The 14005-nt window shown below is 41.2% G+C and overlaps 1 protein-coding gene across 1 annotated transcript in view; it reads right to left on the bottom strand.

Moving 5' to 3' along the window:
- Positions 1–14005, bottom strand: part of LOC139758118 (uncharacterized) — a 38814-nt gene that overhangs the window by 10084 nt on the left and 14725 nt on the right. Inside the window, 2 exon segments of the mRNA XM_071679222.1 lie at positions 2–8702; positions 10829–10905. Of these exon segments, the coding sequence (XP_071535323.1) occupies positions 2–8702; positions 10829–10905 (8778 nt within the window).

The raw sequence follows: 14005 nt of genomic DNA on the forward strand, positions 1-14005 counted from the left end.
GAGGCAAAGGAACACCTGTGCTATCTGATTCATCTATCAACATAGATGCACCATTATCACCAGTTATTTCTCTGCTATACCACAGATTATCATCTCTCTTAACTTTATCAGTTGGTTGACATAGAGCATATCCTAATTTTTCTTTGTTTTTCAGATTTTCACCAATATTACTACTTTCTGTTAAATCCTTTTTAAAACTACAGTGTCTTGCTGAAACATCTTTATACTTGACAGTTTTAATGGAGGGCCGAATAGGGGATTTTGACCCATTACATGTTTTACTACGGGAAGTGGCATCAGTCACTACACCAGTCCACCAATCTTTGAGTTTCAATTTCCTGCCACCACGTGATACACGTTCCACTTTTTCCTCAACTTCTGGTTTTTCAACTTTGACTGCACTTTTGACAAACTGCCTTTCAAAGTTTTTCCTTGCTTTTTTACTACAGTTTTCAAAACCCTCTGTGTATTCAGCAATACCACCACCTACTAATGGTGACAAAGGACAGTCATCTGTGGACATTGACAACACTTCCCTTGCTTTCCCCTCTTTCAGTAATGACAAGGATTTGTCTTGAAATGTATGACCTACATCATGATTTTCTTGTAGAGAAATCTTTTGGACAAAACTTGCTGCTTCATCTGTTTTTTCCATTTTGCCAGTTAAACTGGGATCTAACATGTTCTCATCATTATCAATTCTAAATGAGCATACCTTTTCTTCTTCAGGGTTAGTTTCTACCAAGTCACTCTTGCAATGTACAGAAGAAATATATGTATCCAGCCACCTTCTCTTTCCCCTTCCTATACTTACTTTTCCTTTGTCTCTTACTCTATCTTCTTCACTTCCTGTTTCTTTTGATGTAACTTTGATTAACTCATATTCCTGCATGTCTGCCTGTAAGTTTTCAGCAGAGACATCTGCAGGTTCAAATCTAGACACCATATCAGCTTTGTTTTCATTGTGGCTTACATCATTACTAAATCCAGTTGCCTGGCATTCTTGAACATTATCATTCTGCATTTCTAGAGAACCATAATTGAGTTTATCATATCCTACCTTTCTTTTTTTGTTCTTCCCAGTAATTTTTCCCACTTCACTCTTTAACAAATCCTGATTTTCATCTAAGTTAACCTCTGATGTGCAATACACCATAACATTTTCTTTTCTATCTGCATGAAGTACAGTTTCTGATTCCTTTACTTGCTTTACGAACTCTGAAGATGTATTTTGATTCAACATTCCAGGAACCATGTCAGAGTACATTTTAACTCCTATATTAGTGAGCATAACTGCTTTATTGGCATCACTGGATAAATTAATATCATCCTTTAAGTTTGTTTCTGTTATATGCCTTTTTTTGGCTGAACCACAGCTTTCTGGGCCTGTCCCTTTTTCTTTCAGCGGCAACCCATAATTTACCTTTGTATCAATGTTTCTTTCCTTCTCATCAAACAAACAATCACTAATAGCAACAGCAGATGCTTCATTTCTCACAGTCTGATTCATCCAATGTTCACCTGAAGCATTTTCCAATATTACTAATTTTCTAGCATTTGCTTCAACAACAGTTGCTTCTGTTAGACTACTATCATCCACCCAAACGTCTGAAGTATTCTTCTCATCTACATTGTTCACTGGCCTACATGAAAGTTCTTTCCTACTTACTTTTTCATGATCCAGTTCTGCATTACTGACTTCTGCAGTCATATAATTCTTTATTCCTGAACCTGCATTCTTGTACTGAGTTTCATGGTCAATTTCATCTGCTGTTATCTGGAAATCTAACTGTGCCTCCTCTGAATCAGTAGAATTCTGCTCTAAAACTGCTGATTTACAATTGTTTTCTACATTTCCACAAGTCTCTTGTTTATGAACACTTGGATATCTACTGTCAACTGATGATAAACTTTCACTTTTAGCACTAATTTGTTCTACATTTTCTGACTCTGTAACACATGTATCACTTGGTTCTATAGTTGTACTAGTCCTAGCAGTATGATGTCTACACACTACATTTTCATCTTTAATGTTTAAGAACTGCTGTTTTACATCTGATCTTCGGATTTTGAGTTCTTTTTTTTTCATTAAATGATGGAGCATATTTTCTGCTCTCTGATTTTCATTAACATAGTTCTTATTATCCTCACCCTTCTGAGAAAATGACAGAACTTCAATTTTGTCAACACTCTCATGAAAATCTTCAGTCTGAATTTGTACACTTACACGTCTAACTGGGGTCATAGATGATGAGTGTGAAGTCAAAGAACCAGTTACACTTTTGGATGAATTATTATCTGGTAGACATCTGGTGGGAAAATTTATACTGCTGTTCAGGATAGACTGTAAAAAAGCAGGATTATTACTTGTAAATGTTCCAGTTAATGGGTCATATTCACCCAAAATTTGAGGTTCAGCAAGTTCAGTGCCATTAAGACCATAATTAGTGGTGTCTGATGGCAGCTGGTCAGCCACTGGTGATCCCTGTTGTGACAACTGCATAACTTCTTGCATCATTACAGTTGCCTGAGAAGTTACCTGGGTTTCTGCATGACAAGAATGAATTACCTGCTGATGTGAGTGTCCCTTAGTCAGACGTGCAGTGGGCTGTGGTCCCTGTGTGACATGTTGCAATATTACTTCCGACTGTTGAGGTACCTGTATTTCTTGTACTTGGGATCTGGGTAGAGTTTCATTATCTATTAGTGAATCAGGACAAGATACCCTTGAAATCATACTAGGCGAAGACACTTCACAATTAGAAATCAAAGCTACTTGCTTCTCTGGCTCCTGTGAATCTACTGATGCTGTCAAAATCTGGTGAGGTACAAATGGGGATTGATGGGATTCAGCCATAGTAGGGGGAGATACTGGAGAGGTACCATGAGGTACTGGTAAAGAGGCTTGGAGGGGAGGTGGCAGGGTTTCATGATAAGGTGCTGATGTCAGGTTGGGTGAAGGTGGCACCTGATAGGATGCTGGTGATGAAGATGGGCAGCAGATAGGTAATGAATGGTGGACAGCAGACTGTGATGGTGGGCAAGGAGTGGATGATAAGTGAGGTGTTGATGGTAACAGGTGGGGTGTAACTGATTCCTGGTAAGATGATTCCTGTTGTTGTGTAACAGACAGTGGGTAGTCTACTGGTGAGGTTGGAAGAGATGCAAGTGATGCAGAGATAGGCACCGACAAAGAGGGATGGGGAGCAGATAATGCGAGGTGAGGTTTTGGTAACGGTGGGTGGGTCAGTGGAGAACAATAAGGCACTGGTGATTCTGAGTGAGATGTTAGTAATGATCTGTGAAGTGTTGGAGAGTCTGGGTGGGATGATGATGTGGAGAGGACTGTGGAGGATACTCTTGACTGGGACAATGGAAACTCTGCTGTGTGACACATAAGTGACTTTGAGTCAGATACAGATGACAATGAATGAAGAGTTAATGATGCATGTGTTGTGGGTGATGTAGTGTGGGGCAATGGTGATGCTGGGTAGGATGCTGGTGAGGCTGGGTAGGATGTTGGTGATCCTGGGTGCAATGATGGTGATGGTGAATGTGGTGGTGATGATGCTGGGTTAGGTGTTAATGATGCTGGTGAGGCTGGGTAGGATGCTGATCCTGGGTGGGATGCTGGTGATGTTGAATGTGGTGGTGATGATGTTGGCTTAGGTGTCAATGAAGTTTGTTGGGATGTCAGTGATGCTACAGGGGGTAACGGTGAAGCTGGGAAGGAAGCTGATGATCCAGGGTGAGATTTTGGTTGTGGTTGGTCAGGTAATGGTGATGTTGGATGGCGTGTTGATGCTGGGTGGGGAGATGGTAATGCTGAGTCAGGTGTAGGTGATGCTCGGCAGGATGCCGGTGATACAGGGTGGAGTGCTGGTGATGAAGTGTGGAGAGCTGCTGATGCGGAGTTGGGTGTTGGTGATGCTGGGTTGGTTATTAATGATGGTGGGCAGGGCGATGGTAATGATGGGTGGGGTACCAACAAAGCTGCATGTGGTACTGGTGATACAGGTTGGGATGTTGGTGATGTTGCATGATGTGTTGGCACTGCTGGGTCAGATGTCAACACTAATGAGTTGGGTGGCAGTGGGACTGGGTGGTGTGTTGGTGAAGATGGCTGGGAGGTTAGTAACACTGGGTGGGGTAATGGTGATTTAAGGTAGGGTAGTTGTGATGATGATTCTGGTGCTGATGATACTTTGTTGAGTATTTGTGGTGCCTGGTGAAGTGTTGATGCTTGGTGGGGTTTCAATGATGCTGGGTGAGGAACTGGTGATGCTGACCGGAGAGGTGATGATGCTGAATGCAATGTTGGTGTAAGTGATGTCTGGTGTATTTCTAATGATGGTGGGTCAGAAGTTAGTGTTTCTGAGTGAGGTGTTGGAGAAGCTGGACAAAGTGCTGGAGATTCTGGGTGAGATGCTGATGTTCGGTTGGACACTGGTGATGCTGGACAGGTCTCTAAGGATGTTGTATATGGTACCTGTGAATCTGAGGTGAGTGTCTGTGATGAAGACTGGGGTGTCACAACGGCTGTGTGAGGCACTGGTGATGACGGATGAGATGGCAATGATGCAGAGTGATGTGGTGGTGATGTAGGATGGATTACTGGCAATACTGATGGAGGTGTCGATGATGTTTGATGAGGCACTGGTGATGTTGGGTGGAATGTAAGTGATGCTGGATATGAAGCTGGTGATGCCGGGTGCTGCGCAGCTGATGCTGGATGGAGTATTGGTGGTGAGCAGAGTTTTGGTGTTTTTGGGTTCAATATCTGTGATAAAGCTTCATGATCCAGTGACTTTGGATGAGGTGTTGGAGATGGAGGGTTGGGTGCTAGAGGTGCTTGGTGGAGTGCTGGAGGTGCTGGGTGGAGTGATGGTGATATTTGGTGAGGTGCTAGTGAAGTTAAGTGGGATGCTGATAATGTTTGGTGAGCTGCAGATGATTCTGGATGAGACATCACTAATTCTGGTTGGACAATGGAGGATGTTGGGTACAGAGTTAATGGTGCTGAGCACATTGCTGGTGATGCTGAACTGGGAGTTGGTGACAATATTTGGGGTGATGGTGACATTGAATGGGGTGTCAGTAATGCTGGCTCAAGTGCTGGTGGTGCTGACTTGGCTGTTGGCTTTTCTGTGTGGTGTGTAGGTAATGATGAATTGGCTGCTGGTTTTGCAGGGCAGGGAGTTGATGTTGACTTGGCTGCTGCTATTGCCAGTGGGGCTGTTGGTGATGCTGACTCAGCTATTGGTTTTGCGGGATGGGGTGCCAGCAATAACGACCGAGATATCAGTGATGATGGGGAAGTTGGTAGTGCATCAGGGGATACTGCTGACACAAGGCAAGGTGATAAAGATACATGCTGAGGTGAGGGGTGTTGAACTGAGTGTGATTCCTGTTCTGAGGAAGATGAAGCTTCATTATTTGATAATGATACTGAAAATGGTATTGGAGAGATATTATGAGATGGCAAAGATGTTCCATTTTGCTTATTTTGAACTGAATGAAACAATGGCCTTTTAGTAACATTCTTGATACATTCTTTTGACGATGAGTTAGACTCAAATGCTTTTACCTTAACTGTTTCCTCAGAAGGCTCTTGAGCCCCAAGATCACTCAGATCTAGGAATTTCTTTCTAGTGGTAGTAGAAAGATGAGACAGATTATGATGTGATAAACCTGACTTTACATTCAAAGACTTATATCTAGTACTTGCTGCATTTTCTTGTGAATTACACATTACATACATTGGACATGGTAAAGGTGAAGTATTCTGTGAACTGAAATCTACTTCTGTTGGTGATTTATTACACTTCATAACTACTAAAGTTGATTCATCAGCTGCATCAGAGAGTTGGTCCTTCTTTTCATGCCCCGATATAGATATTCCTGCTAAAGTCATCATGGATAGCTTACGTCCCTTGCCTGAACTAGTTACAGTAATACATGGTTTCGCTTTTCCAGGATATTTCACCGTATTCTGTTTTGACTGAAGTTGCTGAAGAGTCTGAGTTACTTCCTGTAAAGGAGCCGATGCTGGCAATATTTTTGGTGTATTTCTACTAATCAATGTTTTCCTTGTTTGGATAATACGAAGAGGTGTAATGGGCTGCATACTTAACTGACAGGGTGACTCTTTTGATTCTGATAGAGAATCAGACCGTGTCAGGGATGAAGAAGGTTTATGATGTGATTCTAACATGACTGTCACTGTTACTGGAAGAGTAAGCTTACTGACTGAAGACAGTGAAGGGTGTGCTCTTGGAATCAAACAAGAATCTGAAGTACCACCATGTCCAGAAGGCTGTAGATTGGGCATAGCACTGCAAGGCCTTGGTGGTCTTTCAGCTGTTGATAAAGGTGTGATTGTTACTGTTGCACCCTCATTAACTACAGTTTCACTACTATTTTCTGGACTGGTCATGATTGATAGAGTGGGCACTGAAGTCTTGGTTATAGGAGCAACACTGTGAGCACGTGGAGGAATACAGGCTTTTGTCTGTATGTATGACAATGCTAAAGTGTCTGATGATTCTTTAACAGTACGGCATCTATTTGCACGTGAATAAGTTTTGATCACCTTTGACGGTTCTATCCTTGGTATAGTTTCATTTAACTCCCACAGGTGTACATTTCTGTCCTTGCTACCACCTGATTTACCTTCTAAATTGCATTTAGGTGGAGCTTCCATTTCATCAGTGTTATGTCCCTGAGAGGATGTTTCACTTAAATTCTGCAATGATAAACTTTTTTCTATGGAGGAGGAAATAACTGAATGGCTTTCTCCTTGTCTTTGCTGCATGCTATTTGCTAAAGCAATTTTTGTCAAAGAAAACTCATTTGAAATTCTTCCCATCTTGACTGGCACTTCACTGTATGATGTACAAGGAATCACGGGAGTTTCAGAATCATTGGTCAACAGACTATTTGTGCCTCCAAGTTCTAGTGAAGTATCAGGACATTTCATAACATCATCATGTACATCATTTGTGCTTATTTGATTACTCATTTCTTGGCAACTATGAAAGGGTCCTGATGAAGAAGATCTCTTGTTTGTATTATGTAAATTGGCTGGGCGTGTATTTAAGAAACATTTTTCATCTTTAAACTTTTTTGAGTCACCAAGCTTCCGAGACTCTTCAATTAATCTGGTTGCCTCTTCAATTTTCTTTTGAGCCACTGCCTCTCGTTGCTTTAGTGCCTCCTCTTTTTCCCTTAGTGCCATTTCTTGTTCATGTAAAGCACGCCAAGTGCGTTCTTGGGCTTCCTCCTCTTGCTGCTTTACTGCCTCTTCTGCCCTTTGAAGCTGTTGAGCTCTTTCAGCTAACTGTCGTTTCTTAATGTGAACTGGAGCAGTAAATAATCCTTCTTCTTCTTCTTCCCACACACATCCAGTTACTGTAGGCAATATGCCATTTGGATCAAAATATGATTCATCAGGCAAGCCATGCCGCTCAAAAACTGGTATACTTTCTTTTTCAGAATGGCCAGGAAAAGGAGGAGTCTGTCCTCTCCGTAATGACCGTCCTGCTGGAGGGTATGTCTCTGCCTTGATACATGACCTGGGATAGGGTCGCATTCCTGGTGAATGACGGATTCTTGGTTCATGATTCTGAACAGGTCTTCCATCTTCCTCACTCTCATCACTTGTATATCCTGTATTATATGAAACTTTAGGGCCACACTTTCTATTCTTATGAGACTCATATACATTTCCATAACTATGTTGTTCAACATACTTCCGTTTAACACCTGATGTAGTAGGATAAACTGGTGAACCATTACCACTTTTACGCATGAAAGATGTTCTTACTGACTGACTAAGGGATCTACAACAAGGGCTACCAGAAGTCAAATGTTCTCTGCTATCGTCTCTTCCGTACAGACTGTTGCTTCCTTCATATAAAAATCTTGAAGGTTCTTTTGATTCTGTACCAAAAGGTACAGTAATCAAATGTTCACTTCCACCTCTGTCTCTTACCCTATGAAATGCAGATGTGTTACCAAACATATTAACATCTTCATGCAACTTATGTTTCTCAAATTCCACATGTCTTGACTGTTTAGAAGTGGAATGATATGAATGTAATACTGTAGGTGAATTGTATGTGCTTGGTCCTGCATTCACTGACTCTCTAGGATGACCCTGATTCTTGGTTAAATGATACTGGGGTCTTGATCCATGATGTTGCGGTATGTAGCATTCTCCTAGTGATGAATCCGACTCACTGGCTGCAGCAGATCTTACATATACTTCTCTCTGCTTACAATGGTGATCAGAATCTGATTGAAGGTTAACATCTTCCTCCACAGGGAGAGGGTGAAACATCTGTGGTGCATCGGTTACTCTTCGTCTTTCTACTTCTTCTCGACCACTGATTACACACCTTCTAAGGCTGTAATCAGGTACACTATTGTCTAAATTACGAATTCGAATCTTTTGCCTACTCTCTTCATGAATACGATAAATATGATCATTTAACACAGGAAGAGAAGCAAATTTCTTATTGCACAATTCACATACAACATACTCATGTGGTTTGGGACTTCTACAGCAATGCTGAAAATGGAGGGAGATACTGTTGACAGTGGGGAAATTGAGATGGCAGCCTTCTATTGGACAAGTGGCACAACCAGTAGTGGCTATTTCCTGACTCCACTGCCGTTCTAGTTGCTCTTGATTACACATGCTAAAAGAAGAAAATAATATTAGTGTTTCCTGCAAGACAAAGACTACTTCATCTCTAAACCCCTCTTGCCTAGTTTCACTTTCATCTCTCTTATCACTCCATTCATTACTATTCGCCATTTCCTACGTCAGCAAGGTAGCGTTAAGAACAGAGGACTGGGCCTCTGAGGAAACATCCTCATCCAGCCCCCTTCTCTGTTCCTTCCTTTAGAAAAAAAAAAAAGTCTATAGGCTGTACTCTATTACCTGTTTACTTTAATGAAGTAGTAATGGCATCACTTGTACTCTGCACTTACTTTCTTCAATTCCAATGCTGATTCTACTTCAACCACTCAAGTCATGCTTTCAAAACTGAATGTGAAATCATCACTTTCTATTTAATGTTCCTACCCATTCCCTTCTATCTATCTATATCTCTGATGCACATTCCCTTTGGGAACTCCCTCAAAGGGCATGGCCAAAGCAAAAGTCTTCATAACTGTTGAAATCCACAATAATATTGAGATTTAAATTAGAATGAACATGTTTACAACTTCAACAAGATAGGTCTGCATGAAACACAGGTGATGTAATCATGGCTGTTCATTCTGTTTCTGAATGTATGATGGGGGAAGTAAATGCAAGAGTCTTGAAGCTATATGCTAGGGAACAGGCATGAGAAGTATTGTCTTTTTTTTTAGATGACATGGTTCAGGAAGATAAGATTTATAAAAACTCCAAAGGCTTGAGATAAAGTTTGGGAGAGCAAGAAAAAGAAGGGAGTTCAAAGATAATGCAACCAAAGTCAAGTATTAGGTACAATACTGAGGTGAAACAGTACAATCTGAGACGAGTTTAAATGGGGATGATCTGGACAAAGAAGAGTGATTTTGGTATCTACGAGCAAACATGGCTGTTAATGAAATCATGGGAGCTGAAGGAAGTCAAAGAGAGGATGAAATTGTCAAAGTCCTGAGTGTATTAAGAAGTGCATGAAGGACAGTGTTTGCATGGCCAAAGATGGGCATGTTCAAAGATGGGCATGTTCAGTAGTCCAACTGAAAGCAAATAAATGAAAAGGGTAGACATGCTGGAAATAAAATGTCTCCAGATGATGTGTGGCATGAAGTAGGTTGATTGTGAGAGAAATGACATATCAGAGAGGTCTAGTAGTTAGCATTGTCTACTTGATAGCCAAACTGGGAAAGATGAATGGTCTGGCCATATGGAGAGGTTCAGTGAAGAAAAGAAAAGAAATCAAGATGGAGGAACAGAGTGAGATTTGGGGTAATTGGACCTAATTAATTCAGGAGGATGAAAAGCAAGCAATGAAGAGAAAAATTTGAGTAGTGTGGAATATCAGGGGTGATGTGCTCCCAGTAGATGCAACTAGGGTGTATGAGCAGTTCAAGGTAAACTTTGTAGTAGACTGTGGAACTTAGTTGCAGATAATTGAAACAGTACGCAGTATATCATACATGACCACTAGAGACGAAAATGTGTACAACTGAGGTAACTGTTACTCAGTTATTGATGCTACATCACAGAGGCAGGAAAAATAAGTAAATATTAAAGAATTAATAAAAAAAGTGTTCAATTCACATATTAAATCATTTTCATACAAACCCTGGCTAACTTCTCAGTCCATGTAACTGTAAAATCCGCCCATGCTAAATGCCATATGCATTTAACTGAGAGTCACTGTAAAAGCAGCAACCAGTACAAGTAACTCCTAGATACTAGGTCATCTTTGATTGCTAAATTGTGAGGTCAGGGTGACCAACCTTTGGTACGGTGCTTTAGTGCTCACCACTATGCACTTGCACATGAAATTACATGACTGCCGTTGAGCAGTGACTAAAAATTGGGCTCAGATGTAAAATTTAACAAAGGCACAGACAAGCATGCTTATGTGGATATGGACTCCAAGGGTAGCAGGATAGTTGCTCCTCTACTATGTAGAAACCAACAAAAAAGAGTAATTACTAACCTATTTCTTTATCATATAATTGTTGCTAAAACACATCTTTTCTTTGGTCTTATACAAAACTTAACGCTGGATACCATACATGTGGTGAGAGATGGCAAAGAAGAACCAGCAAAACAATTCATTTAAATACACAACAAAAAACATAGGTAACAACATACCTTGCAGGGGGGCAACCTTTTGATATACCATAAATACTGTATCGATGAAAATCTCTTCCATCCTCATCGTCAGACACCTAAAAAAAGCATCATACCTATTAATCTAAAAATTGGTTTCTTGTTATTATATAAATACCTTCTCAACCCTTTAACCCTTAAGTGGAATTTTCTATCCACTCCAGTATTACCCCTTTTTTTATTAGCAGTATAAAAGCATTCCCATCCAATGAAAATGAGAAATGAACATAAAAGTAAATTTGGTCAGATAAAGAACATGGATAATATATTGTGCAATCAGTACAATAGAAAACAGTGAATAATGTTGCAACTAGGCTTGTTTATATGATGATGGAATTATCATAATTTTGCTTTTCTATCCACTGTTATATTTCGTTCTTGTATCTCCCCTAATGATGTGATTCTTGCTCATGGGAGCACTTGGAAATTTATCGTGTTTCTTTTTTCTTTCAAACTATTCGCCATTTCCCGCATTAGCAAGGTAGCGCCAAGAACAGAGGACTGGGCCTATATATATATATATTTATTATTTTCTATTTTGCTTTGTCGCTGTCTCCCGTGTCTGCGAGGTAGCGCAAGGAAACAGACGAAAGAAATGGCCCAACCTACACCCATACACATGTATATACATACACGTCCACACACGCAAATATACATACCTATACATCTCAATGTACACATATATATACACACACAGACACATACATATATACCCATGCACACAATTCACACTGTCTGCCTTTATTCATTCCCATCACCACCTCGCCACACATGGAATACCATCCCCCTCCCCCCTCATGTGTGCAAGGTAGCGCTAGGAAAAGACAACAAAGGCCCCATTCATTCACACTCAGTCTCTAGCTGTCATGCAATAATGCCCGAAACCACAGCTCCCTTTCCACATCTAGGCCCCACACAACTTTCCATGGTTTACCCAGACGCTTCACATGCCCTGATTCAATCCACTGACAGCACGTCAACCCCAGTATACCACATCGATCCAATTCACTCTATTCCTTGCCCGCCTTTCACCCTCCTGCATGTTCAGGCCCCGATCACTCGAAATCTTTTTCACTCCATCTTTCCACCTCCAATTTGGTCTCCCACTTCTCCTCATTCCCTCCACCTCCGACACATATATCCTCTTGGTCAATCTTTCCTCACTCATTCTCTCCATGTGCCCAAACCATTTCAAAACACCCTCTTCTGCTCTCTCAACCATGCTCTTTTTATTTCCACACATCTCTCTTACCCTTACATTACTTACTCGATCAAACCACCTCACACCACACATTGTCCTCAAACATCTCATTTCCAGCACATCCACCCTCCTGTGCACAACTCTATCCATAGCCCACGCCTCGCAACCATACAACATTGTTGGAACCACTATTCCTTCAAACATACCCATTTTTGCTTTCTGAGATAATGTTCTCGACTTCCACACATTCTTCAAGGCTCCCAGGATTTTCGCCCCCTCCCCCACCCTATGATTCACTTCTGCTTCCATGGTTCCATCCGCTGCCAGATCCACTCACAGATATCTAAAACACTTTACTTCCTCCAGTTTTTCTCCATTCAAACTTACCTCCCAATTGACTTGACATATATATATATATATATATATATATATATATATATATATATATATATATGTCCACACATGCGCATATACATACCTATACATCTCAACGATACATATATATATATATACACACAGACATATACATATAAACACATGTACATAATTCATAGTCTGCCCTTATTCATTCCTGCTGCCACCCTGCCAAACATGAAATAACAACCCCTTCCCCCCGCATGTGTGCGAGGTAGTGCTAGGAAAAGACAACAAAGGCCACATTCATTCACACTCAGTCTCTAGCTGTCATGTATAATGCACCACATCCAGGCCCCACAGAACTTTCCATGGTTTACCCCAGATGCTTCACATGCCCTGGTTCAATCCAATGACAGCACGTCAACCCTGGTATACCACATCGTTCCAATTCATTCTATTCCTTGCAAGCCTTTCACCCTCCTGCATGTTCAGGCCACGATCACTCAAAATCTTTTTCACTCCATCTTTCCACACAACACCCTCCAACAGCCAAGATTCAAACACCTGGGACCTTTTGCATGGTAGATGGGAATGCTAACCACTATGCACTATATTCTTGTTCATATACCTCATGCCAAGATTTTGGTAGACATGCAAGTTTTAAAAAATTTAACTCATTCTGTTTTCTTTGGAATTCCAGAGTAACAGCTCTAGAATAGTGCCACTCATATTCTCATCCTAATATATATCCCAATTAACCCCTCCCTCCCAAGGCTGGAAAAAAGAATTTTTTTTTTTTTTTTTTTTTTTTTTTTTTTTTTTTTTTTTATACTTTGTCGCTGTCTCCCGCGTTTGCGAGGTAGCGCAAGGAAACAGACGAAAGAAATGGCCCAACCCCCCCCCCCCATACACATGTACATACACTCGTCCACACACGCAAATATACATACCTACACAGCTTTCCATGGTTTACCCCAGACGCTTCACATGCCTTGCTTCAATCCACTGACATCACGTCAACCCCTGTAATACCACATGACTCCAATTCACTCTATTTCTTGCCCTCCTTTCACCCTCCTGCATGTTCAGGCCCCGATCACACAAAATCTTTTTCACTCCATCTTTCCACCTCCAATTTGGTCTCCCTCTTCTCCTCGTTCCCTCCACCTCCGACACATATATCCTCTTGGTCAATCTCTCCTCACTCATTCTCTCCATGTGCCCAAACCATTTCAAAACACCCTCTTCTGCTCTCTCAACCACGCTCTTTTTATTTCCACACATCTCTCTCACCCTTACGTTACTTACTCGATCAAACCACCTCACACCACACATTGTCCTCAAACATCTCATTTCCAGCACATCCATCCTCCTGCGCACATATCTATCCATAGCCCACGCCTCGCAACCATACAACATTGTTGGAACCACTATTCCCTCAAACATACCCATTTTTGCTTTCCGAGATGATGTTCTCGACTTCCACACATTTTTCAAGGCTCCCAAAATTTTCGCCCCCTCCCCCACCCTATGATCCACTTCCGCTTCCATGGTTCCATCCGCTGACAGATCCACTCCCAGATATCTAAAACACTTCACTT

Source organism: Panulirus ornatus, chromosome 29 (genome assembly GCF_036320965.1).
Source record: "Panulirus ornatus isolate Po-2019 chromosome 29, ASM3632096v1, whole genome shotgun sequence".
Taxonomy (NCBI): domain Eukaryota; kingdom Metazoa; phylum Arthropoda; class Malacostraca; order Decapoda; family Palinuridae; genus Panulirus; species Panulirus ornatus.